This window comes from Mustela nigripes, chromosome 6, assembly GCF_022355385.1.
Source record: "Mustela nigripes isolate SB6536 chromosome 6, MUSNIG.SB6536, whole genome shotgun sequence".
Lineage (NCBI taxonomy): Eukaryota > Metazoa > Chordata > Mammalia > Carnivora > Mustelidae > Mustela > Mustela nigripes.
The window spans coordinates 72,233,595-72,260,182 of record NC_081562.1 but is presented as its reverse complement, the minus strand read 5'-3'; the positions used below and the strand labels follow the sequence as shown (position 1 = coordinate 72,260,182).

The window sequence follows — 26,588 nt, the reverse complement described above, 5'->3', positions numbered from 1 at the left end:
AGAGCCCGACGCGGGACCCAGTCCCAGGACCCCAAGATCATGACCTGAGCTGAAGGCAGAGGCCCAAACCACTGAGCCACCCAGGCACCCTCTACTAGACATTTAAAAGAAAAGTTAATACCTATTCCTCTCATATTATTCCAAAAACAGAAATGGAAGGAAAACTTCCAAACTCATTCTACAAGGCCAGTATGACCTTGATTCTAACACCAAAGACCCCACTAAAAAGAGAATTACAGACCAATATTCCTAAACAAGGATCCAAAAATTCTCAACAAGATACCAGCAAATTGAATCCAATAGTGCATTAAAAGAGTTATTCACCATGATCAAGTGGGATTTATTCCCGGGTTGCAGGGCTGGTTCAATATTTGTAAATCAATCAATGTGATATACCACATTAACATAAGAAAGCTTAAGAACCATATGATCCTCTCAACAGATGTAAAAAAGGCATTTGACAAAATATAGCATCCATTCTTCATTAAAACCCTCAATGAAGTAGGGGTAGATGGAACATACCTCACTATCATAAAGACCATGCAAGAAAGACCCACAGCTAATACCATCCTTAATGGGGAAAAGCTGAGAGCTTTCCCCTATAGTCAGGATCAAGATAGAGATATACACTTTTAAGCATTACTATTTAGTGTAGTAAGGGAAGTCCTAGCCTCAGCAATCAGACAAGAAAAAGAAATAAAAAAGAAGTCAATCTTTCAGTATGTGCAAACGACAAACTCTATGTAATTGATACTCTATGCAAACGATATGCAGAAAACCCAAAAGACGCCACAAAAAATTGCTAGAACTAATACATCAATTCAGCAAAGTCTCAGGATATAAAAGCAAGGTAGGGAAATTCATTCCATTTCCATACACCAATAATAAAACAACAGATAAAGAAATCAAGGAATCAATCCCATTTACAATTGCACCAAAACCCATAAGATATCTAAGAATAAACATAACCAAAGAACTAAAGGATCTGTACTCTGAAAACTATAAAGACTTAAAAAGAAATTGAAGAGGACACAAAGAAATGGAAAAACATTCCATGTTCATGGACTGGAAGAAAACTGTTAAAATGTCTATACAATCCAATGCAATCTACATATTTAATGTAATCCTTACCAAAATAGCACTAGCATTTTTCCCAGAGCTAGAACAAACAATCTTAAAATTTGTACATAACCAAAAAAAAAAAAATCCAAATAATTAACCAACCCTGAAAAAGAAAACCAAAACTGAGGTATCGTGATTCCAGATTTCAAGTTATATTACAAAGCTGCAGTCATCAAGACAGTATGGTACAAGCACAAAAAAAGACACATAGATCAATGAAATGGAACAGAAAACCCAGAAATGGACCCACAAATCTATGTTCAACTAACCTCTGACAAATCAGGAAAAAGTATCCAATGGAGAAAAGACACTCTCTTCAACAAATGGTATTGGGAAAACTGGATGGCAAGATGCAAAAGAATGAAACTGGACCATTTTATTACACCATACACAAAAATAAATTAAAAAGGGATGAAGGACCTAAATATAAGTAAGAAACCATTCAAATCCTAGAGGAGAACACAGTCAGCAGTCTTTGACATCAGCCATAGCTACTTCTTCCTAGACACAACACCAGAGGCAAGAGAAACAAAGGAAAAATTAACCACTGGGACTTCATCATGATAAAAAGCTTCTGCACACCAAAGGCAACAATCAACAAAACTAAAAGGCAGCTTATGGAATGAGAGATGATATCTGCAAATGATATATCTGATAAAGGGTTAGTATCCAAAATTTATTTTAAAAAACTTACCAGGCTCAACACCCAAATATCTGGTTAAGAAATGAGTAGTAGGCATGAACTGACATTTTTTCAAAGAAGACATCCAGATGGCTAACAGACACATGGAAAGACGCTCAACGTTACTCATCATCGGGGAAATACAAATCAAAACCACGATGAAATACCGCCTCACACCTGTCAAAACGGTTACAATTAACAACATAATAAACAACAGGTATTGGTGAGGATATGGAGAAAGGGGAGTCCTCTTGCACTGCTGGTAGAGCTGCAAACTGGAATAGCCACTGTAGGAAACAGTATGGAGGTTTCTCAAAAAGTTAAAAATAGAATGACCCTATGATCCAGCAACTGTGCTAATAGGTATTTACCCAAAGGATAATACAGATTCAAGGGGTACATGAACCCTGATATTTACACCAGCATTATCAACAACAGCCAAACTATGGAAAGAGACCAAATGTCCATCAACTGATGAACGGATAAAGATGGTGTGTGTGGGTGTGTGTCTGTGTGTGTACATATATGTACAATGGGATATTACTCAGATATCAAGAAGAATGACATCTTGCCACTCTCAAGGATGCGGATGGAGCTAGAGTGTCCTATGTTAAATAAGTCAGTCAGAGAAAGACAAATACCATATGATTTCACTCATATGTGGAATTTAAGAAACAAAACAGGGGTGAGTGACTGGGTGGCTCAGTTGGTTGAGCATCTGACTCTTTGTTTTTCCACTCAGATCATGATCTCTGGGTCGTGGGATCAAGTCCCGCATCAAGCTCTGTGCTAAGCAGGGTGTCTGTTGAAGCATGCTCTCTCTCACGCTCTCTCTGTCCCTGTGCCCCTCCCCCTGCTTGCACTCACTCACTCGCTCTCTAAAACAAATAAATCTTAAAAAAAAAAAAAAGAAAGAAAGAAAGAAACAACAGATGAACATGTGGGGCGAGGGGCAAGAGAGGGGAAACAAACCAGAAGAGACTCTTAACCACAGAGAACAAACTGAGGGCTGACAGAGGGAGGTGGGTAGGGGATGGGCTAGATGGGTAATAGCCATTAAGAAGAGCATTTCTTATGGTGAGGACTGGGTGTTGTATATAAGTGATAAACCACTGAATTCTACTCCTGAAACCAATATTGCACTGTATGTTAACTAGAACATTAATAAAAATCTGAATACACACACACACACACACCATTCTTAGCTCACAGACCATATAAAAATAGGCAGAGGGCTAACACTGGCCCATCAACAGTAGTTTGCAACTCCAGATATAGTTATTTTATAATTTTATAATTAACTCAGTAGAAACCAAGCCTCCTACATCAGTGAAGAGTTTAAAAAAAAAGAGCCACAGAAGCATACCTTAGAACTAGAAGCATTTAACATGGTAGCTGAAATTCCTAATTGTTTTAAAACCATTAACTGGTCTTCCATAAGAGAGATCAATGGGCAAATCACAAGGGTAAAACCTAAAAGAGAAAGTATGTACTTTAAATTTTACACTACCTCCAGAATAAGTTTCAACCACTCACCTGAGGGCATCACAACATCAATATACTACCTATTTCTCATCCTCATTAATAGAAGAGATAGATATAAATAAGTGACCATTAGCCAAATAAGCAAATACAAGATTAGACAGAAATCTCTTCCCTATTCAATATTATAAAAATAAAAACATATCATTCTGAATTTTTACTTATCATTATTGGGCATATTAGCAAAATATTGTAAATTTGGTCAAATACTGTCCAGTTATATGAGGAAAAGGTTATTCCAAGGCTTTCCAAAGAAAACACAGCAACCTGTATAATTACAATTGATAGTGACTTGAGTATACTTCTACTTACTGTACCAGATTAACACATGCTGAGTAGAAATCAGTGAACAGTTTACTGACTGAATGAAATGCTGTTAGTATATCCCCTTTCTCTTATTACTGAAATTGTGCACAGCTGTTAAGAGTTATTCTACATTGGGCTCCTGGGTGGCTCAGTGGGTTAAGCCGCTGCCTTCGGCTCAGGTTATGATCTCAGGGTCCTGGGATCGAGTCCCGCATCGGGCTCTCTGCTCAGCAGGGAGCCTGCTTCCTCCTCTCTCTCTCTGCCTGCCTCTCTGCCTACTTGTAATCTCTCTCTGTCAAATAAATAAATAAATCTTTAAAAAAAAAAAAAGAGTTATTCTACATTAACTTATGTCTCCATAGATTGTTCCTTAAAATAACCTGAGACAGAGAGCAGACCAATTAAAAAATAGACTCAGATTCAGATTTTATCAGGGATTTGCCATCTCAAATACTCTCTCTGCTGTATTTTCACATTCTCCTTCAACAGTGGTACCTTCTCATTATATTTAAACACAGGCAAGCCCTCTCATCTTTAAAACACCCTGGATATCTAATTTAGGGCCCCCTCTTTCTCCCTGCTTAACAATTCTTTGTGAAGACTGTCCCATTCACTAGTTCTACTTCCTCAACTCATCTTCCCTCTCTCTCCATTCCCACAGAAGTTCTTTCTCCAAATGTATCCTATTTCAGTGAGCAACTTTACCATCCATCCTAGCCTAGAATTTGGAAATCATTCTAGACTATCCCTTCTCCTACCACCCCCGCCACCATACATACAATGAAAACAAGTCCTAGTGAATCTACCTCCTAATTATTTCTAGAATTCCTCTATCTTCTAAAACACAATCCTAACTAGTCTCTTACCTACATAAAACCCTTCAATGGTTTCCCACTAATCTAAGGAAGTTTTTATATACCTTTCAAGATTCTTTCCACAAGTCTTGCCCCTGCCTGCCTGCCACAATGAAATTCTTCCAGGTTACTGAATGCCCCCTACCATGCATGTTCCTACTTTTGGGCTCAGAAATACTGCTCCCCTACACGAACACTCTTCCTTACTCCCCTGTTCTAGCTTTGCCTACTGATCCTTCAACTTTTAACTTAAATGCCACACTGGCAGGACAGCTTTCTCTAACAGCCCCTGGGCCATATCTTTGTACTAACTTAATTCCTTATTAAAATCTCTATCACAAAACCTTTATTGCAATTGCTTACAATAACCTATTCTCTAAACTGGGGTCAATACACTAAGGACTAGCTGCTTATCTAGGTAATTCAAGTTTTAATGGAACACAGGCATATCCATTAGTTTACATGCTGTCCAAGGCTACTTTCATGCTACAATGGCAGAGTTTGGTAGCTGCCACAGAGATCATATGGGCCACACCTATCCCATTTACTGACTGGCTTTCTAAGGGAAAGACTGCTGACCCTTGCTCTATATCCTTGCTAGTCCTCAAACAGCAGCATCAGTATCACCTGGAAGCCTGTTAGACATGCAAGATTGTGGGTCCCACACAAACTCAGAATCTGCATGTTAATCACATCACCAGTGATTCTTACACGTTACAGTTTGAGAAAGCATTACTTTATACCACGAACTCTATGAAAACTAGAACTTTGTCCATTTTGCTCACTACTCTTACCTCCCGTGCTTAACAACATAGCCGACACTCAATAAAGATCTGGTACTAGAATCCAGGCCTGTGGATTTTTAATTATGTTTTAAGAACAAGATACAAGAACTAATTCCACTCAAAGTCTTTAACAGACTCTCTTTAAATGAACCCTTCAAAATGTCTATTAACATAAAGATAAAATAACAATGCACTTGGTTTTTACACAGGTATGATTAGAATTTTTTTTTAAAGAATTAAAAGAGAAATGGCATTTCTTCAACTTAAATGAATCTTTATTAATATATACCGTCTGAACATAATGCTGGTAATTGGTAGCATAAGCTCTTTCCACCTCCCGTAGGCATAACAAGAAATACCTCCTTTCCAGACATTGTTACATTAATAGTTTCAAGCTGAAGCAGTCTGAACTTCTGCAGTTTAAAGACATTCTGCAGAACATCTTTAACTTTATCAGACCAGGGAAAATCTAGACAGAGAAAAATAAGTTACATATATTAGAACTATTTAGGATTATAAATGAGATAAAAACATGAATGGCCGCTTTTATACTAGAGAAAAACAGGTAATAATTTATATAAAACTTTAAATACTATTAACAATTTAATTTTTATACTGACAATTTTGAGATTAGTTTAGCTCAGAAAGCTAAGCAAAAACACATTTAATCATATATAAGAAACAGTACATCAGAAAAAAATAAAAACATTTGCCAGCTGAGAATTAACCTACAAATAAGAGGAAAGTACTTGTCAGGTATTCAAAAAACAATCTGAATGTTGGGGCACCTGGGTGATTCAGTGGCTTAAGCCTCTGCCCTCGGATCAGGTCGTGATCCCAGGGTCCTGGGATTGAGCCCCGCATCGGGCTCTCTGCTTATTTGGGAGCCTGCTTCCTCCTTTCTCTCTCTCTCTGCCTGCCTCTCTGCCTACTTGTGATCTCTGTCAAATAAATAAATAAAATCTTAAAAAAAAAAAAATCTGAATGTTGATCAGGGAATTCATAGTATCATAAAAATCTCAAAATCAAGTTAACAGTTACATGGAATTTATGTAAATATCTTGTTTAGAAGTGAATCCCTGGAAATCTAGGCCCATAAAAGCACTGCAATTTTAGAGTCAGTATTCCATTTGAATGTGATAGCTAGTGATAAACTTGATGGCTGGCAAGATCTTGAATCAAGAAAGGTGTGTTCACCAGGACAGGAAAATAAACTAGACTTCGGCAAGAAGTCTGAATCTATTTTTTTTTCTTAATGGTTTAATTTTCTTTTAGTTAATATTTTACAAATTTAGTTAAAAATCTTTTCCAAGCATTGACTGATGCTGTTAGAACTATATTTGGAAAAAAATAATGAAGTCTGAAAAATAAAGTTTCATTCAAAAAGAACATGAGTAAGAATGGTTTGCCTACTGGCTTCCCATGCCCCTTAAAGAGTGGCCAGTTTCCCTTTAAGCCAATGGAAAGCACTGATCAAGGAACAATGATTTAACTCCTACATAAAGAAAAAAATTAAAAACAAAACTAGCAAAGAAAAACAGAGTGAACCTTCTTTATTCCAAGCAGCAGGTGAAGAATTCCATTCACTGCTTTCCCCAGCATCAGGAGTCTCTAAATGCTGCTTTATTCGACTTGTTAAGATGTTCTTTTTCTGAATAAGCTCTTGTTGCCTTTCCAAAAGCTCCTGAATTTGAATGTCTACTGCATGTAGCTCATTGGTTATAGAATCCAATTCTTCAGTTAGACCTGTAAAGGGGAAAAAAGATACAATGACTAAATAATTAGTTTCAGGTTTCCCTACTGATTTTTGGATATTCCTCACCATTGAAATTACAGACACTTACTGTAGTAGGGCAGGATAGTTAAGGGCATGTGTGTCGGGAGTCACAAAGACCCGAGTTAAATCTTAGGTCCCCTTCTTAGCTCAGGCTAAGTACTTAAGTGAGCCTTAATTTCCCCATCTGGAAAATGGGGATAATATCTAGCTTTCATAGTATTGTTTTAAAGAATTAAGTGAGATAACATATGGAAAGTTCTTAACATAGTACCTGGCACACAGCTGTGCACTTAATTAAAGATCACTGTTACTTTTACTGTGTTGTGGGACAGTGGTCCAATAACCTTCTAAGTCATTTAAGTAAAGTGATCAGACTTTGAAACAAAAAGAAGGCATTTTAAAGTAATCCCCTAGGGGCGCCTGGGTGGCTCAGTGGGTTAAACCTCTGCCTTCAGCTCAGGTCATGATCTCAGGGTCCTGGAACTGAGCCCCAAGTTGGGCTCTCTGCTCAGCAGAGCGCCTGTTTCCTCCTCTCTGCCTACTTGTGATCTCTGTCAAATAAATAAATAAAAATCTTTTTTTAAAAATAAATAAATAAAAAATAAAGTAATCCCCTAACTACTTAGATAATATCTCCCAAAAACACTCATATCTAGGTTCATATGTTAGCATGATAAAGAGTCGGGATTAGAAACAAGCTGATATAACAATTAAAGGAGAAATCAAATGTGCTACCGTAAATGACATTATAATTCCATCATAACTAATTTATAAAGCAAACTTCTAAGCAATCCAAGTATTAAAGCCAAAGTGAGATTATGTTTGACACAATAGAAACTAAAAATTTTTTAAAGATGTCCTTAGTGCTTTCTAAAACATCAATCTGCATTAATCCAGCTTGAAGGCTGGAAATTTTCATAAGATGAAACTTCATGGTTATGATTTAAAATAGGATGCTATGGTGGCTTTGTATTATATCAACTACCTGAACTGCCTTCCCTGAAATATTCTGGGTTAGGAGTGGCCACAAGTGAACTCTTGGACCTGGAAGGTAGAAATGAAAGAGAAGCCACCTTTTACATTGCATTCATACATTTACATTACATTATTGGTATAATGTCAGGTGCTGCTGGGGCTCATTCATTCTTCGCAGGTGGCAGAAGCCAGTTCCTCCATCTCCTGCTGAATCTCTTTGGGGCAGCAGGTTGGCCCACAGCTTCTTCAGCTTCCCTGAATTGTTGGCCACGTTCCTGTACAATTTTCTATGGCAAATGCACCAGCTCTTCTGCAGGGCACCAGCATCTTGGCAATCAGAGCCTTGGAGGCAACGACACACCAACACGAGTGCAAGCAAGAGCCAGACAGGTTCCATTTTCTGCTCACTGGCTTCAGCTCTTTTTTACCCTGCCACACTTGCTTTCCATCTTCGTTTCTACTGCTAGCACTGCTGACTTCAGGACCAGTAATGGACTGCTTAACCACATGCCATGATCATGTACGAACTGATTCCTATAAATCCCTTATATCACTCACAATGATTCAGCTTCTCTAAATGAACCCCAACCAACACCAAATGTTGTTCCTGAGGAAAAGAAAGTTAAAAGTAGGTTCTCTAAATTGCTTCTATGCCACCTAGAAGAGTCTCTGATTTAAAGATTTAAAGGCATTAATGACCCTTGCAGTGGTAAAAGAGACAGTGGTATTCTATGACACACAGTAGACAAAGTTATGTGAATTATAATCTAGACACCAGTAATTAAGTTATCTAGAGAGCGAAAGGCTCTGGGTGGCCAAGTGTTTGCTGTCACAGAACACTTTTTGAGAATAATGGGGTTGACTGCCTGCTCCTAAATATACTGAAGAACCTGAGAGAAATGAAGGATCTGCATAAAGAGACCTCAAAGTCTCTATGACTTTCCTTAAAGAACCTCTTATCTCCTATAGCTACTGGGCCAAGATTACCAAATACCAACATTTTGCAGGGGCTGAATTACAATGTAAACTGAACTCCCAGCCTTGCACAGGCTCTTATGTTAAAGTTAGGGCACTGATTAGGAAGAAGTCAGACTCTGCAATTGGGAAGGGAACATCTGGGCAGATTCCAATGGGGCAGGCAGGGGACCTTAAAATACTAAATTCTGCCAAGTCTCTCTTGCCCTTCCTCTTCTTTCTCAGTCTCCTCCTGTCTGAATGCCTATGATAGTTGTTTTTGTTTTTGTTTTTTTGACAGTGGCCTTGTAAGGAACGGACTGCTAAGGCCTACTAAGAATCTGCCCTGCCACCTCTCAGTGCTTCAAGACCTAGGAAGCCCTAGACAATAATGTACAAATGACTGACACATGAAAAGACATGAAACACACCAAGAGTTGCACTTACCAATATAGATAAGCATTCCTCATTTTACTGTGCTTCACTCTACTGCATTTTGCAGATACCAAGCTTTTTAAGAAATTGAAAGTTTGTGGCAACTTATATTAAGTTAGTCTACGGGCACCATTTTTCTAACACTCTTTGCTTATTTCATGTCACATTTTGGTAATTTCTGCAATTTTTGAAACTTTTTCACTATTAGTACAATTGTTTTGGTAACCTGTGATCAGTACTCTTTGATATTACTACTGTAACTGCTTTGGGGAACCACAAACTACACCCATATAGGACAGAAAACTTAATAACAGAGGTAATTTTTTACTTTCAAGACTTATTTTTTATAATATAGATTTTATAAGGCTATAACTGCCTCAGATAGTGCTTGCTCTGATGGATCTGGGCAAATCAACTGAAAACCTCTGGAAAGGATTGTCACTCTAGTCGCCATTCAGAAAATTCATGATTCATGGGAAGAGGTTAAAATATCAACATTAACAGAAGTTTGGAAGAAGCTGATTCCAACCCTCATGGATGACTAGAGGTTTCAAGATTTCACTGGTGGAAACAGCAAGAGAACTGGAATTAGAAGTACGGCCTGAAGATGTGACTGAATTGATGCATTCTCATGACAACACTTTAAATGAGCAAAGAAAGCATTTCCTTTTTTTTTTTTTTTAATGTGTATTCCAATTAACTTTTTCTGTCATTGATTTTTTTTTTAAATCAACATATAATGTATTATTTGCCCCAGGGGTACAGGTCAGTGAATCATAAGGCTCACACATTTCAAAGCATTCACCATAGCACATACCCTCCCCAATGTCCATAACCCAGCCATCCCATCCCTACCGCCCCCACCCCTCCAAGCAACCCTCAATTTGTTTTGTGAGATTAAGAGTCTCTTATGGTTGTCTCCCTCCCAAGAAAGTAGTTTCTTGAGATGGAATCTAGTCCTAGTGAAAATGCTGTGAAGACTGTTGAAATGACAACAAAGGATTTAGAATATTACATAAATTTAGATGATAAAGTAGCAATAGCAGGTTTTGAGGGATGGACTCCAATTTTGATAGTTCTACTGCGGCAAAAATGCTATCACATGTACAGAGAAATCATTAATGGAAGGAAAAAAAATCTACCAATGTGGTAAACTTCACTGTTTGTTATTTTATGAAATTGCAACTGCCACCTTGATCAGTCAGCAGCCATCAACATCAAGGAAAGACCCTCCACTAGCAAAAACATAAGACTCACCGAAAATTGATAGCTAGCATTTTTCAGCAATAAAACATTTTTTAAAGATTTTTTTTTTTTAATCATTTGAGAGAGAGACAACACAAGCAAGAGGGAGGAGCAGAGGGAGAGGAAGAAGCAAACTCTCCACTGAGCAGGGAGCCCAATGTGGGGCTTGATCCCAGGACCCTGGGATCATGACCTGAGCCAAAGGCAGATGCTTAACCAACTGAGCCACCCAGGCGCCCCAGCAATAAAGTATTTTTAATTAAGTTATGAACATTGTTGTTTAAGATACTCTACTGCACACTTAACAGACCACAGGATAGTGTAAACATAATTTTTACATGTACCGGGAGATCAAAAAATTATTTGACTTGTTTTACTGTGAAACTGGCTTTACTGCAGTGGTTGGAAACAAACCCAGAATATCACTGAGGTATCCCTGTATCAACAGAAAAGTAGGGAATATGTGTGAGAATAGATTCCTAAGGGTACAAAATAAGATATCAAATGAAGCTAAATTTACAAATATGGACTCAATATGAAATTGTGGTTTAGGGGTGCTGGTTGGCTCAGTCAGTTAAGCATCTGCCTTTGGCTCAGGTCATGATCCCAGAGTCCTGAGATCGAGCCCCACATTGGGCTCTCTGCTCAGCAGAGAGCCTGCTTCTCCCTATCCCTCTGCCTGCTGCTCCCCCATCTTGTGCGCTCGTTCACGTGCTCTCTCTCTGTGCCAAATAAATAAAATCTTTAAAAAAAAAAATCCACTGTGGTTTAGTGCATTAAATACAGTGGCCAGGAGTGGCTCTAATAATTTACTTAGTTGGTTGGCAGAAACCTGGCTGATGATGAATATCAGAAAGTTGGGATGGAATACCAGAGGTGTAGATTCCAATGATACTGAAGGGCTAGAACTTCCTGGGTGTACACTAAAGGAGGGGATCCAGAGGCTTCGGGAGGTGGGAATGCTAGAGGAGATTATCAGGCAGACTGACCATCCACTCTCCTGCTGTCCCTCAGGATGATCCAGAGGACATTCCTTTCACCAAGGCTGAGAAATATATTCATATATTCATGAGGGCCTCCCCACCCTGGCATCCCTGAAGAGCTCTTCAAGGCTGTTCTCTGTAAGCTAGGAATGACAGTGGGGGAAGTACTGCCTTTGAACTAGACTAAATGAGTCAATGAGAATGATGGATTCCAAGGTATGGTAGTTAATGGTAGCAATTCAGTTCACAACCAGAGAAAAAGTACATGTGGTTGCTATAATAAGCAACACAGCAGAAGCAGTAAACAGAATAGTCCGAACCACAGACAACTCAGAATTGGTTAGTTGACCATGATGTCCTTGAAACAGACTGATTTAAAAATGCAGAATACAGGGGCACCTGGGTGGCTCAGTGGGTTAAAGCCTCTGCCTTCAGCTCAGGTCATGATCCCAGGGTCCTGGGATCGAGCCCCGCATCGGGCTCTCTGCTCAGTGGGGAGGCTGCTTCCCTTCCTCTCTCTCTGCCTGCCTCTCTGCCTACTTGTGATCTCTATCAAATAAATAGATAAAATCTTTAAAAAAAAAAAAAACACAGAATACAAAGCCCTCAGTTCACATAAGTTTGACTTGAATCACTACAAGAGTCACGGTCTTCAACCAGTTCCCAGAAATGAGTCAATACATAGACCCAGAGTCCCTTTAATAAAGTGGAGGTTGGACCCCTTTGAGGAATGCCTCTATTATACAACTAAAAATTTATGTGGTAAATCTTCACACCACTGTTCTCCAGAGCAGCTTATCAGGGTAACTGTGCAGTGGGGAAGGAAAATAACTTCTCAGAAATTATTGGACATTAACTCTTAACTGATAGTTCCTGGACAACTAAAATGTCATGGTGATCGACCAGTGAGAAGAGGGACTGGATTTATCCAAGTCACATGATCAATGCTGTTTTCCTCAGGTCCATCACACAGGAGGCTCAGGAGATTCTTTAACCCACTCTGTGGTTATTTCCGCAGTTCCAGATTGTATAGCTCTCAGTTTCCGATTCAAGATGGCAACATAGGAAGAGCCTGAACTCATCTCCTCCAGAGACACAACAAATTAACAGAGCAATTCCTCCTAAAGAATGGGGGATGGACTGCACACCCTAACAAAGGAAACACCCCCCCACCCTCCTCAAATGTTGTGGAACTACAGTGGGAGGGATAGCACTGAGGGCTGTAAGCAGATTCATCTGCCCTGGGACACAGAAAAAAAAGCCACAGTTTGAGAGGGAAACTAGAAAATAAAGGAACCAGCCTTAGGACCCTACTAAATGGCAGGGCAGCTCTTAGAACTCTCTCCAGATCTGAGGGGCTGGCAAGTGCCATGGTTTACGTTCCCAGTTCACCTTGACAGCACAGACAGGAGCAGGTTTCAGATGCCATTGCTGGCCTGCTGCCTTAATGAGCCCTGGGCCACACCAGCCCTGGATCTCCTGGGACACAGGAAAAATGGCCACAGTTTAAAAGAACAACTAGAATACAAACGACCCAAGCCCTAAAATTCCACCAAATGGTAGAAAAGCTGCTGGAAATCTCTCTGGATTGGAGGAGTTGGGGAGTGCCAAAGTTTACATTCTCCTCGACCTTGATTATGTGAGTGGGACCACAGTCCAGGCACCCTAGCTGACCTACTGCCTCAGTGAGCCCTGGGCCCCTAGCCCACATCATTCCAAGACATCCTATCAAGGCAGCCATAGTGCAATGTATGCTAGAATACTTCTGGTCAGCACTCACTACAGCTAAAGCCATCTTGCCAAAGTGACACAGGCACAAAGCACCTTGAACAATCCAGACCTGTACCATACTGGCTCCATACAACTTGCTGGAATACCACCGTGCACACCACCCCATGACTTCCTGGCTCATGCGCTCTTCCACTTCAGCCACCCTACAAGAGCACCACTTACACAGAGTGCCACAGGAACACTGGCTTGCCCTCACCTTGGCTACTGCTGCCCTGCCAGGGCACACCCTAATGGAATGTCCTGGGACCCCCCCCAACACACACACACTGCCTCTGTTCCAGGAGCCCTGCCAAGATGTCACATGTGCATGTGCCTCAGTATAACCAGCTCATGTCCACTTCAGGTCCAGCCACACCATCCAGGCACCATCTATACTAAATACCCCAATATAAATATAAATACCCTGGCTTGTACCCACTTCAGTTTCAGCTCTCCTGCCAGGGCACCGTCTGTACAGAGAGGCCTAGGACTGTCCAGCCAACATCCAGTTCAGCTCTGGCAGCACCAGCACAGGCTGCCCCAGAACCCCTGGCCCACACCAGCCAAAACTCAGCCAGCCGATGAAAGTCACCAGACACACAGTCTGCACAGCAGACAACCATACATACACAAGACCATTCCTTCAAGTTTAGGAGAAGTAGCTGTTCTACCTCATTCATAGAAACAAACAAAAAGTCAAAAACATGAGACAGAGGCATATGGTCCAAATAAAACAAGACAAAACCTCAGAAAAAGGACTAAATGAAATGGAAATACCAAATCTACCTAATAAAGAGTTCAAAGTAATGTCATAAAGACACTCACTGGACTGGAAAGAGTGGATGAATTCAGTGAGAACCTCAAGAGATACAAAATACAAAAAGAAACCAATTAGAGGTGAAGAACAGAATAACTGAAATAAAAAGATATAGTAGAAGGAATCAAGAGATAGGATAGGTTAACGGACCTCAACAATAACCTCAAGCATAATGACATTTGCATGTATACGGGGTGTCAAAAGCAGAGGAGAAAGAAAAGGGGCAGAAAATTTATTTAAAGGAGTAATAGCTGAAAACTTCCCTAACCTAGGGAAGGAAACAAACATCCAAGTTCAAGAAGCAAAGAGAGCCCTTAACAAGATGAACACAAGGAGGGCCACATCAAGACATATAATAATTAAAATGGCAAACATTAAAGATAAAGATAGAGTTTTTAAAGGAGCAAGAGAGAAGCAAAAAGTTATATAGAAGGGATATATATATAAGACATATATATATATATATATAAGTCTTATATATAAGACTATCAGCTGATTTTTCAGCAGAAATTTTGCAAGCCAAAATAGAGTGGCATGCTACATACAAAGTGCTGAAAGAAAAAAAAAACCCTAAAACCAAGAATAGTCTACCCAGCAAAGCCATCATTCAGAAGTGAAGAAGAAATAGAGTTTGCAGACAGAGGTAAAAAAAAAAGTTCATTGCTACTAAACTGGCCTTATAAGAAATGTTAAACAGAATTCTTCAAGTGGAAAAGAGCAAGTCATAATTACAAATAAAAAATCATGAAAGGAAAAAATGTTATGAGTGAAACTGAACATACAGTAAGATAATAGAGAAATCACTTATAAAGCTAGTATAGTTAAAAGACAAAAGTAGTGAAATCAATTTAATCTAAAAAATTAAGGGAAAAGAAAGAACAAGAACAATATGATACTCTCAATAGATGCTGAAAAAGCATTTGACAAAGTACAGCATTCCTTCCTGATCAAAACTCTTCAAAGTGTAGGGATAGAGGGCATATACCTCAATAACATCAAAGCCATCTATGAAAAACCCATCACAAATATCATTTTCAATGGGGAAAAACTGAGAGCTTTTCTGCTAAGGTCAGGAACATGGCAGGGATGTCCATTATCATCACTGCTATTCAACATAGTACTACTAGAAGTCCTAGCCTCAGCAATCAGACAACAAAAAGAAATTAAAGGCATCCAAATCAGCAAAGAAGTCGTCAAACTATCACTCTTTGCAGATGATATGATACTATAAGTGGAAAACCCAAAGGACTCCACTCCAAATCTGCTAGAACTCATACAGGAGTTCAGTAGTCAGGATATAAAATCAATGCAGAGAAATCAGTTGCATTTCTTTACACTAACAACAAGACAGAAGAAAGAGAAATTAAGGAGTCAATCCCATTTACAATTCCACTCAAAACCATAAGATACCTAGGAATAAACCTAACCAAAGAGGCAAAGAATCTATACTCAGAAAACTATAAAGTACTCATGAAAGAAATTGAGGAAGACACAAAGAAATAGAAAAATGTTCCATGTTCATGGATTAGAAGAACAAATATTGTGAAAATGTCTATGCTACCTAAAGCAATATACACACTTAATACAATCCCTATCAAAATCCCATCCATTTTTTTCAAAGAAATGGAACAAATAATCCTAAAATTTATATGGAACCAGAAAAGACCCCAAATAGCCAGAGGAATACTGAAAAAGAAAGCCAAAGTTGGTGGCATCACAATTCCAGACTTTAAGCTCTATTACAAAGCAGTCATCATCAAGATAGTATGGTACTGGCACAAAAACAGACACACAGATCAATGGGAACAGAAATGAGAGCCCAGAAATAGACTCTCAACTCTATGGTCAACTAAATTTTGACAGAGCAGGAAAAAATGTCCAGTGAAAAAAAGACAGCCTCTTCAACAAATGGTGTTGGGAAAATTCGACAGCCACATGCAGAAAAATGAAACTGGACCATTTCCTTATACCACACACAAAAATAGACTCCAAATGGAGGAAGGACCTCAACGTGAGAAAGGAATCCATCAAAATCCTTGAGGAGAACAGAGGCAGCAACCTCTTTAACCTCAGCCACAACAACTTCTTCCTAGGAACATCACCGAAGGCAAGGGAAGCAAGGGCAAAAATGAACTATTGGGACTTCATCAAGATCAAAAGCTGTTGCACAGCAAAGGAAACAGTTAACAAAACCAAAAGACAACTGACAGAATGGGAGAAGATATTTGCAAACGACATATCAGATAAAGGGCTAGTACCCAAAATCTGTAAAGAGCTTATCAAACTCAACACCCAAAGAATAATCCAATCAAGAAATAGGCAGAGGACATGAACAGACATTTCTGCAAAGAAGACATCCAGATGGCCAAAAGACACACAAATAAGTGCTCCACATCACTCAGCATCAGAGAAATACAAATCAAAACCACAATGAGATATCACCTCACACCAGTCAGAATGGCTATAATTAATAAGTCAGGAAATGACAGATGCTGGGGAGGATGTGGAGAAAGGGGAACCCTCCTACACTGTTGGTGGGAATGCAAGCTGGTGCAACCACTCTGGAAAACAACATGGAGGTTCCTCAAAAAGTTGGAACAGAGCTACCCTATGACCCAGCAATTGCACTACTGGGTATTTACCCTAAAGATACAAATGTAGTGATCTGAAGGGGCACGTGCACTCAAATGTTTATAGCAGCAATGTCTACAATAACCAAACTATGGAAAGAACCTAGATGTCCATCAACAGATGAATGGATAAAGAAGATGTGGTGTATATATATACAATGGAATACTATGGAGCCATCAAAAGAAATGAAATCTTGCCATTTTTGATGACATGGAAGGAACTCAAGGGTATTATGCCTAGCGAAATAAGTTAATCAGAGAAAGACAACTATCATATGATCTCCCTGATATGAGGAACTGGAGATGCAACGTGGGGGATTTGGGGGTTGGAAAAGAATAAATGAAACAAGATGTGATGGGGAGGGAGACAAACCATAGGAGACCCTTAAACTCACAAAACAAACTGAGGGTTGCCGGGGGAAGGGGGTTAGGAAGAGGGTGGTATGGACACTGGGGAGGGTATGTGCTATGGTGAGTGCTGTGAAGTGTGTAAACCTGGCGATTCACAGACCTGTACCCCTGGGGCTAATAATATATGTTTATTAAAAAAATAAATCAGGGGCGCCTGGGTGGCTCAGTGGGTTAAGCTGCTGCCTTTGGCTCAGGTCGTGATCTCAGGGTTCTGGGATTGAGTCCCGCATCAGGCTCTCTGCTCAGCAGGGAGCCTGCTTCCCTCTCTCTCTCTCTCTCTGCCTACTTGTGCTGTCTATCAAATAAAATCTTTTTAAAAAATAAATAAATAAATTATTAAAAATTTTTTTTAAAAAGAATCCCAATTATTACCCCAAAAAAATTTTTTTTTAAATTAAGGGAAACTCACAAAATAAAGAGATGTAAAATATAACAACACACACATAAAATGTGAGGAAGGATAGTAAAATTGAAATTCTTTTAGAATGTGTTCAAACTTAAGTGACCATCAACTTAATAAAAATTGCTATACACATAAGATGTTATATATGAACCTCTGGGTAACCACAAAACAAAAACTTCTAGTAAATACATAAATAATAATAAAAAGAGAGAGCTAAGTGTAACACTAAAGAAAATCATCAATCACAGGAAAGAGAGCAAAAGAGCAGAGAACAAAGAATCACAACAACCAGAAAACAAGTAATGAAATGGCAGTAAGTATATCTCTATTAATAATTACTTTAAATGTGACTGGTCTAATTGTTTTCAAATCAAGAGATAGGGTGACTAAATGTATACAAAAAAAAAAAAAAGACCCATCCATATGCCCATATGCTACCTACAGGAGACTTACTCAGACCTAAAAAGACTAAATGACTGTGAGTAAAGAGATGGAACAAGATATTCCATGCAAACAGAAACAAACTGGAATAATTTTATCATACATAATTTTATCAAACAAAATGGGACTTTAAAACAAAGAGTATATTATAAAACGAAGAACGGGGACACCTGGGTGGCTCAGTTGGTTAAGCAGCTGCTCTTGATTTCAGCTCAGGTAATGATCTCGTGGTCCTGTGATTGAGCCCTGAGTCAGCTCTGTGCTCAGCCAGAATCTGCTTGAGCCTTCTCTCCCAGCCTTTGCCCTTTCCCCTGATGGCACATGCGTGTGTGTGCGTGCGCACGCGCACACTGTGCACGGACTGTCTCTCGCTCTCAAATAAATAAATCTTAAAAACAAACAAAAAGAACAGAATTACATGACGATAAAGAGATCAATCCAACAAAGGGTATATAGCAATTGTAAATAACTAGGTACCCAAAACTGGAGCACCTAAACACATAAAGCAAATACTGAGACATAAAGAAATTGATGGTAATGCAATCATAGTAGCAGAATATAACACCCCACTGACATCAACAGACAAAGCATCGAGACAAAAAAATCAGTAAGGGTACAGTATCTTTGAATTACACATTAGAACAATGGAGCTAGCACACATACAGAACATTCCAGCCCAAAACAGAATACACATTCTTTTCAAGTGCACATGGAACGTTTTTCAAGATAATTCAACACATAAGGTCACCAAAAAGCCTCAATAAATTTAAGAAGATTAAAATCTTATTATGCATCTTTTCTGACTACAATAGCATGAACCCATAGATCAATTACAGGAAAAAAGGAGGGTGGGAGAATAGGGAAACAAACCACAAACACATGGAGCTTGAAAAACAAGCTACTAAACAACTAACAGTTCAACAAGGACAAAAGAGGAAACCAAAAGCTACATGGAGACCATCAAAAACAAAAACACAAAGGTCCAAAATCTTTGGGACATAGCAAAAGAAGTTCTAAGAGCATAATTTATAGCGCTAGAGGCCTGCCTCAAAACCATGATAAGTCTCAATCTAACAATCTAAAGGAACTAGAAAAAGAAAAATGAAGTCCAAAGTTAGTAAAAAGAAATAATTAAAACCATAAGAGCAATAAAAGAAATAGAGACTGCCTTCCCCCCAAAGAGGAAAAAAAGGTTAAAAAAAAAAAAAATCCATAAAACTAGTGGTTTCAAAGAGCTGGCTCTTTGAAAAGACAAAGAGTTACTAAACCTTTAGCCAGACTCATCCAAAAAAAAAAAAAAAAAAAAAAAAAAAAAGGGCAAGAGAGAGGGGGGCAGGGGAGAGAACCAAATAAAATACAACTAGGAGAAATGGATAAATTCCTAGACTTAAAACCTTCTGAACTGACCAGAAAGAAATAGAAACAGACCAATTATAGGTAACACATTTAAATTAGTAATCAAAACACTACCAAAAAAGGAAAATCTAAGACCAGAATTCACAAGTGATTTCTACAAAGCATTTTTTTTTTTTTTAATATTAAGCATTTAAAGAAGAGTCAATACCTGGTCTCCTCAAATATTCCAAAAAATAGACAAGAAAGTAAAGCTTCCAAATACATTCTACAGGACTGGCATTATCCTCATACCAAAGCCACACAAACACTACCAAAAAAAAAAAAAAAAGAAAGAAAGAAAAGAAAAGAAAAAAAAAGAAAGAAAACAAACTACAGACCAAATCCTTGATAAATACAGCTGTAGAAGTCTTGAATAAAGTATCAGTAAAGCACATTTAACAATACCTTAAAAGATTTTTCACCATAATCAAGTGGGACTTATTCCAGGGATGCAAGAAGGGTTCAATATTCACAAATCAACCAACGTGATATATCACATTAAAAAATGAAGAATAAAAATCATACGATTATCTCAACAGATGCAGAAAAAGCATTTGACAAAATTCAACATTCATTCAACGATAAAAACTCTCAACAAAGTGGATTTATAGGGAACACACCTCAACATAATAAAGGTCATATAATATAAAGCCACACTAACGTTATTACTCAAATAGTGAAAAACAGAGATTTTCCTCTATTTTCAGAAAAGGCAGGGTGCCTGGGTGATTCAGTGGGTTAAGTGTCTGCCTTTTGCTCAGGTCATGATCTTGGGGTCCTGGGATGATCAGGATCCCTGCTCAGTGAGGAGTCTGCTTGTCCCTCTCTCTTTGCCCCTCCCCTTGCTCTAGCACTCTTCTCTCTGTCTCAAATAAATAAATAAAATCTTTAAAAAAAGAAAAGGCAAGGAAGGATGTCCACTCTCACCACTTTCATTCAACGTAGTACTGAAAGTCCTAGACACAGCAATCAGACAAAAAAAAAAAAAGGATAAAAAGGCACTCAGTCCCATTTACAGCTGCACCAAAAATAAAATATCCAGGAATAAATTTAACCATAAAAGGAAAGACCTATATACTGAATATTAGAGAACACTGTTAAAAGAAATCAAAGAAAACACAAATAAATGAAAAGATATGTTCTACTCAAAAACTGGAAGAATATTATCCAAATGTTCATAATATCCAAAGCAACCTACAGATGCAATGCAATTTCTACTAAAATCCCATCAGTATTTTTCACAGAACCAAAACAAATAATTCCAAAATTATGGAACCACAAAAGACCCTGAATAGTCAAACCAATCTTCAGAAAGAAGGACGAAGCTAGACAATCCCAGATTTCAAGATATACAACTGAAGTAATCAAAACAGTATGCTATTGTCACACAAACACACAAATTAATAGAACAGACAAGAGACCCCAGAAATAAAACCACACTTACTCAGTCGATTAATCTATGACAACAGAGGCAAGCATATACAAGGGGAAAAGACAGTCTCTTCAATAAATGGTGTTCAAAACACTGGGTGACTACATGCAAACGGATGAAACTGGACCACTTTCTTAAACAATACACAAACTCAAAATGGACTAAAGACCTAAATGTGAGACGTGATACCACACAACTCCCAAAAGAAAACAGAGACATCAATCTCTTAGATACTACCCTTGGCAACATATCTAAGATTATGTCTTCTCAGGCAAGGAAAACAAATGCTAATTATAAACTACTGGGACTACCTCAAAATAAAATATTTTTGCACAGCAAAGGAAATCATCAATAAAACAAAATGGCAACCAAGTAAATGATAGAATATATGTGCCAATGATATATTTCATAAGGGATGAATATCCAAAATTCATAAAGAACTTACACAAGTTAACACCCAAAAAAATCCAATAAAAAATAGACAGAATACCTGAAAACACATTTTTCCAAAGGTGGAGATGGCAAAAAGACACATGAAAAGATGTTCAATATTACTAATCATCAGGGAAATGCAAATCAAAACCACAAAAAAAACAAAATCACCTCACACCAGTTCAAACGGCTAGTATCAAAAACAAAGAAGTAACAAGTGTTGACAAGAATGTGAAGAAAAAAGAGCCTTCACACTCCGCAGTAGAAATGTAAACTGGTATAGTTACTATGAAAAATAGTATGGTGATTCCTCAAAAAATTAAAAATAGAAATATCATATAATCTAGCAATGATACTTCTGGGTATTTACCCCAAAAAAATGAGAATACTAATTCAAAAAGATGTAACATACATTGATTGCAGTGTTATTTAAAATAGCTAAAATATGGAACCAATCCAGTGTCCTCAACTGGCAAATGGATAAATTAAGAGTCGTGTGTGTGTGTGTGTGTGTGTGTGTGTGATGGAATATTACTCAGTCATGAAAAAGAATGAGATCTTGCTATCTGAAACAAGATGGATGGACCTAAGAAGTACAAGGCTAAATAAAATAAGCTGAGAGAAAGACAAATACCGTATGATTTCACATGTGGAATACTAAAAACAAACAGGGGCACCTGGGTGACTCAGTTGGTAAAGCATCTGCCTTCAGCTCAGGTCATGATCTCATGATCTTGGGATCAAGCCCCACATCTGGCTCCCTGCTCAGCAGGGAGTCTGCTTCTTCATTTCCTTCTGCCCCTCCCCCCAGCTTATATGCCCACGCGTGCACGTTCTCTCTCTCTCTCAAATAAATAAATAAAATCATCAAAAGAACAAAAAAACTCTTAAATACAGAGAATAAACTGGTAGCCGCCAGATGGGAGGTAGGTAGAGAGAATGGTGAAATAGGTGAAGGGGATTAAGAGGTACAAACTTCCAGTTATAAAATAAATAAGTCACACAAATGAAATGTACAGCTTTGGAATGAAATCATTAATATTATAACCATGTAGTATGGTGACAGACAGTGACTACACTTACCATGCTAAGCCCTGATTAATGGACAGAATTGGGTAATGTGTCATACTCTAAAACTAATATAACATATATTAATTGTACTTCATTAAAAAAATAAAAAATCTTTGCAAACTAAAAATATTTGTTGAAAATAATACATCTATGTTAATTTGAATAGAGGGAGTCAGAGTGATTTATTATTTTCTACTTTGTGATTTCTTAGGCTCCTTTAATTCTGTCAAAAAACACATCATGCCTTGGACCCCTTTTGCATTGCAGGTGGGAATGTAAAATGGAACAGTGAGTATAGAAAATAATACGGCAGTTCCTGAAAAATTAAAAACAAAAATACCATGGGATTCAGCAATTCTACTTCTAGGTATACACCCAAAAGAACTGAAAACAGAATCAAACACATTTGTACTCCAATGCTCATAGCAGCATTATTCACAATTGCCAAAGACGAAACAACCCACACGTCCACTGACAGACAAACTGATAAACAAAAGATGATACATACATACATTGTAATATTATTCAGCCTTAAAAAGAAAAATGTTACAAATGGATGAAGCTAAAAGACATTATGCTGAGGGAAATAAGCCAGACACAAAAGGACAAAGACTATATGAGGCCACTTGCATGAGGTAGTCAAATCAGTCAAGTAGTCAAATTCATACAAACAAACGTTTTTATGATTTATGTTTCTTTATTTTTGTTAAGACTTTCCTGTTAGAGCACAGGTTCACAGCAAAACTGAAAGTACAGAGAAAAACAATTTTTTTCAAAGAACATGTACTTAAAAACAAAACCAAATGTACTATATAAAATGTAATCATTTCCACTAACCTGAAATGGATGCCATTCTAAAACTGAACTGGAGATCCAAATGTCTTTCTAAAAATGAAAGAAAAATCATAGAAAAAATTTTAAACCATACTATATTGATAATGCCTAACCAACAATAATTTTTCACTACTAAGCATGAAAAATACTACAAAGTAAATTATATATTGTAGTGACTTTTATGCTTTTCTTTTTTTAATGTAGGCTCCACACCCAGTAGGAAACCAGGTTTAAGGGGGCTTGAACTTCAGACCCTCAGATCAAGACTTGAGCTGAGATCAAGTCACATGCTCAACCAACTAGGCTACCCAGGCGCCCCTACTATAGTGACTTTTAAAAGAAGGTTTACATGATTATTCCCACACTGATTTTTATGAAGAATTCTCTAGATTTCAGAGAAGTGTCCAAAAATCACACTAACAAGTGATAACATCAGTAACATTTAAATACCACATAGAAAGTGATTAGCAAAAAAAAAAAAGCAAAAAGACTAAACAGTGTTAGCACTAAATTACCATATGATCTTAGAAAAGTTAAACAACCTGTTCCTCTTTACCTGTAAAATTGGGATGATAAAACCTATCTTACAAATAAGAGATTCAAATGCCCCACATTAGGCAAAATCCATCCACATAATTACTCCAATTAATCATTCAACATTTTATTGAATACTTGCTTAAAGAGTTACAATTTCAGTTAATCATAAAAGAGGAACTGGTATTTTATAGAGGGATTAGATTTCAGGAGAGCACATGAAAAGGTCAGACACAGGGAAAACACAAGATATGCAATTAAGAAACTACCTCTAAACGGCTAAAATTTAAGAGCACACATGAGCAAATGGAAGGAGAGGAGGCTTGAGGGTAGGAACTTCTTACTATATAAGCTGCTTTATAACAATATACCTCTGAGCTTCCATGTTTTGGTTTGAATGCTCCTGGTTTGCAAACATTTTGGTGAGTGCACAATAAACTTTTACTGATTACTACTTCAATGATTCATTGGTTTTACTTCTGTTATTTCCAAACTTTTGACAATTTATGGTGTAAAAATGGGATTCAAACAAGACACCCCCTCAATTCTGAGGCTATGGTGATGGAACCCATAGAGTCCACTGAGTTCACTGCTTTCTCAGTGACCCTAGAGTCTGGAGGTCTCTCCTATATCTGAGCTCTGTTCTTTCCATTTTGAGCTGACTTTAACTTGCATACCTACATTTTGTTTGTTGAAATTTCTTGGTAAATCATCCTATTCTGTTCCAAAGGGAGGAGGGAAGGGAAGCACATGGTTGGTTCCCTGTGTTTTGGAACAGCTTTTAGAAAACAGGGTCCCTCATAGTTAAGAACTCTTAGGGAATCTATAAAGACAAAGATGGGTTCCACCTAGTCTATGGACCAGGATTTTGTGCCTTTTTGGAAAATGGGTGAACTTGCGGAATTGTAGTGGCCAACGTAAGGCAACTTTAACTTAGAGAAGTGGATCTTGAGCTGTGTCTTTGATAAGAGAGGATTTCAAATCTCTCAGTGACAACAGAATGCATTCTTTGATTGATAAGCAGACAAAATGACTGCAAAAATAGCTTTAGAGATCCTTATAGGAGTGCGTGGGTGGCTCAGTCAGCTAAGCATCAGCCTTCAGCTCAGGTCCTAGCCCCACATTAGGCTCCCTGATCAGCAGGGAGCCCACTTCTCCCTCTCCCTCTGCTGCTCCCCTGTTTGTGCCAGCAAATAAATAAAATACTTTAAAAAATTAAAAATTAAAAAAAAATCCTTACATCATGTAAACAAAAGAAACTTCACTGGAAAAGAAATCCATTCTACTATACAAGCAGTAACCTCAACTTAGTCCCTCTGCCAGAAATACAATTGGGATCCAACTGTTCTTTTATGAACTAGTGAGTTTTGCATTATTATGGCTATCAGCTCATGAGTAAATTTCTCTAAACAAAAGCTATAAGATCCATTTGCATCTATCTGTATGTTTCTGTATGTCTATGTATACACATTATAGATGTGTGATATTTTTCTAAGTCCAGATGGTATCGCCAAAATTAATGTGTAAGGAGCTCTATATAATTGTCTTAAAGAAAAATAAGCACTCATAAAGTATTCTTGAAACCCTCAGAAACAAAAACAAACCCAAACGTTTTTCAAGTTCACAGGACTTGACATAACCTGTGTAAAGTAAAACTTAGTTTAAGTTTGTTGGCTTAATAAAAGCATGTCTTCAAAATCTGTCAATAAGAAAAATAATTTAGGATGTTGGTTATCTGCTTAATGTCTAATCTAAGCATAACTGTTAAAAACAAATAATTTAAATAAATGTAAATAAGAAAAGTCTGTACCAAGTTAAACTAAATAATGAATATTCCTTGAATATCTAAATCACTTCCAAATGAGATAATACACTAAATCATAAAATACCAAACATAAGTTTACCTACTTTGGGCTTTTTTTTTCTATGCAGTATTGTAGTACTATTTTTTTTAAAGTATTTATTTATTTATTTGACAGACAAGGGATCACAAGTAGGCAGAGAGGCAGAGAGAGAGAGAGAGAGAGAGAGGAAGGGAAACAGGCTCCCTGCTGAGCAGAGAGCCCAATGCGGGGCTCGATCCCAGGACCCTAAGACCACGACCTGAGCTGAAGCAGAGGCTTAACCCACTGAGCCACCCAGGCGCCCCGCCCTCCTGCTCTGCGCGCGCTCTCTCTCTCTCAAATAAATAAATAAATAAATTTTTTAAGATTTTATTTATTTATTTGAGAGAGAGAGAGTGAGAGAAAGCATGAGAGGGGAGAAGGTCAGAGGGAGAAGCAGACTCCCCATGGAGCTTGGAGCCTGATGGGGGACTCAATCCAGGGACTCCAGGATCATGACCTGACCCGAAGGCAGGTGTCTAACCAACTGAGCCACCCAGGCGCCCCAAACAAAATCTTTTTTAAAAAAAAGTTGTAGAAGTCTTATGGAAAAGGAACTAAAAAAGGAATTTTATGTGTGGTCTAGCTAAGATTCAAATGGACTTAAGTTTTTGCAAAATTGTTCCCACAAAAGTGCTTTATCTCCAGAGACTCAAGGAAAAGACTCTGACAAGTAGAGGTTTCTGTTAATTTTACTATCATGACACTGAACTGAGTAACAATTTCTAAAAGTCTAGTGTAAAACTGATTCATAAAATTATTAATCCAAGATGAAGCAAAACAAGAATTATAGGAGACTCAATGAACTAATGAAGATGATTATAATTTTTTATTACTTCATTTAAAACAATGATGGTTCTTCAGTGTTTTGTTTT

General features: G+C 37.9%; 1 protein-coding gene across 1 annotated transcript in view; it reads right to left on the bottom strand.

Annotated features, from left to right (window-relative positions):
* The window catches only part of RECQL (RecQ like helicase), a 54,957-nt gene that overhangs the window by 26,309 nt on the left and 2,060 nt on the right, over positions 1 to 26,588 (bottom strand). The window contains exons 2-5 of the mRNA XM_059404794.1: positions 23,300 to 23,347; positions 6,840 to 7,037; positions 5,581 to 5,760; positions 3,171 to 3,277 (exon numbers count right to left, since the gene is read on the bottom strand). Of these exons, the coding sequence (XP_059260777.1) occupies positions 3,171 to 3,277; positions 5,581 to 5,760; positions 6,840 to 7,037; positions 23,300 to 23,315 (501 nt within the window). The 5' untranslated portion in view covers positions 23,316 to 23,347. The remainder of the gene's footprint in view (positions 1 to 3,170; positions 3,278 to 5,580; positions 5,761 to 6,839; positions 7,038 to 23,299; positions 23,348 to 26,588) is intronic.